The sequence below is a fragment of the Cyprinodon variegatus genome, unplaced genomic scaffold (genome assembly GCF_000732505.1).
Source record: "Cyprinodon variegatus isolate N-32 unplaced genomic scaffold, C_variegatus-1.0 Scaffold13, whole genome shotgun sequence".
NCBI lineage: Eukaryota > Metazoa > Chordata > Actinopteri > Cyprinodontiformes > Cyprinodontidae > Cyprinodon > Cyprinodon variegatus.
The window spans coordinates 54,177-56,233 of NW_015150466.1; the positions used below are offsets into that span (position 1 = coordinate 54,177).

General features: G+C 45.9%; 1 protein-coding gene across 1 annotated transcript in view; it reads left to right on the forward strand.

The window, feature by feature from the left end:
- Positions 1 to 1,637, forward strand: part of LOC107089718 (arachidonate 12-lipoxygenase, 12R-type-like) — a 5,430-nt gene extending 3,793 nt beyond the window's left edge. The window contains exon 7 of the mRNA XM_015382653.1: positions 1,593 to 1,637. Within this exon, the coding sequence (XP_015238139.1) occupies positions 1,593 to 1,637 (45 nt within the window). The remainder of the gene's footprint in view (positions 1 to 1,592) is intronic.
- Positions 1,638 to 2,057: the final 420 nt, after the last annotated feature.

A 2,057-nucleotide genomic window follows, 5' to 3' on the forward strand; every position in this document is an offset into this window, starting at 1 on the left:
GTCTCTAGATGCTGCGGCTTTTGAAAACATGGATATTGTCGGCGCCCCAAACATAGCTGCCGTTATCAGGAATATTTTGAATCAGGACATACGTACGAGGTGATACTGGATGTGCTCAAGACTATTCACGAAATTTCAGTTAGTGTCCATGTTTTCAAAAGCCGCAGCAGGCAGAATGACTTCCGGTTCAAGGGTCAAACGGCGCCGTCGTCCAATCAGCGATGTCTCATGTTTTCCACTTGTACCTACCTTTTCCGTTAGGTTAATGTAATTCTGTTTTCTTAATGTAGTTGCGCTTTGCTTTATGTGCTTGCGATTTCCTTAATGTAGTTGCGCTTTTAGATTTGAAGTTGCAGTTTGCACTTCAGGGCCACTGTACAGAGGTGGCAAAAGCATAAAATTTTATTACTCAATTAAGTATTAATCCTACTGTTTAAACTTAAGATTGAAGCTCAAGTAAAAGTACAAGGCAAAAACTCGGGCGTGGGAAGAGTTCGGAGAGGCCATGGAAAAAGACTTCAGTAAGGCTTCGAAGTGATTCTGGTCCACAATCCGGCGTCTCAGGAGGGGGAAGCAGTGCAGTACCAACACTATTCATAGTGGGGGGTGGTGTGCTGCTGACCTCGACTCGGGACGTCGTATGTCGGTGGGCGGAAAGACCACCTTATTCCCACCAACACGTCTTCCATTGAGGCAGCAGAGCCTGGAGGCTCCGGCTTGGGTCCTCCCGTCTCTGTTGCTGAAGTCACTGAGGTGGTTAAAAAGCTCCTCGGTGGCAAGGCTCCAGGGGTGGATGAGATTCGCTTTGAGTACCTTAGGGCTCTGGATGCTGTGGGGCTGTGTTGGTTAACACAGCTCTGCAACATTGCGTGGACATCAGGGGCAGTTCCCCTCGATTGGCAGACTGGGGTGGTGGTCCCTCTTTTTAAAAAGGGGGGGACCGGAGGGTGTGTTCCAACCACAGAGGAATCACACTCTGAAGCCTATAAGGTCTATTCCGGGTTTCTGGAAAGGAGGGTCCGTCGGATAGTCGAATCTCAGATTCAGGAGGAGCAGTTTGGTTTTCGTCCTGGCCGTGGAACACTGGATCAGCTCTATACCCTCAGCAGGATTCTGGAGGGTGCATGGGGGTTTGCACAAACAGCCTACATGTGTTTTGTGGATCTGGAGAAGGCATTTGACCATGTCCCTCGGGGGGTCCTGTGGGAGGTACTCCGGGAGTATGGAGTACAAGGCTCTTTAATAGTAGCCGTTAGTTCTCTGTATGACCAGTGTCAGAGCCTGGTTTGCATTGCCGGCAGTAAGTCAGACTCGTTTCCAGTGAGGGTTGGACTCCGCCAAGGTTGCCCTTTGTCACCGATTCTGTTCATAACTTTTATGGAGCCAATATTTTAAAGCATTTGGACATTTAATTGACACCTTCTCATATAGCGAAGATTATAATTATAAGGTTCTTGCCTCAAATGATCTGAAAATGTTTTATAGAACAACAGCAACAGAAAAGTGACTTTTAACTTAATACTCTGAGCTCTTGAGGGGCGGGAACAATATACCAGGAATTTTGCGCGTTCTGGATTTTGTGTTCTTGCCAGTTGGGGCTTATGATGTGTCATGAACACATGACAATGCTCAAGTAGGCATATTGAGAGAGGGCCATTTTTCCTTAGTTTAATTGAATGTCCAACATCACACACATTTTCTGAATTAGCCATTGTTTATGTTTGGCAAAAGAAAAAACAAAAAGCATGAGGGTTAAGGATTTTTTTTTCTCTGTCCTCAGCTTCTCATACCCCACACTCGCTACACTCTGCATATTAATGTCCTGGCTCGACGGGACCTAATATCTGAGGATGGTGTCTTGACGACGGTGAGAAAATATTGTTTTGGTCAGTAACGACGTATGTGTTTTACAAATGAAAATATTTGAACTTCTAATACATTTTTCATTAGATGTCAGCTTCGGGTGGAGAGGGTATGTTCAAAATCCTGGAGGACTCCTTGTCCTCAATGACGTACAGATCCCTCTGCATACCTGATGACATTGCAGATCGTGGGAT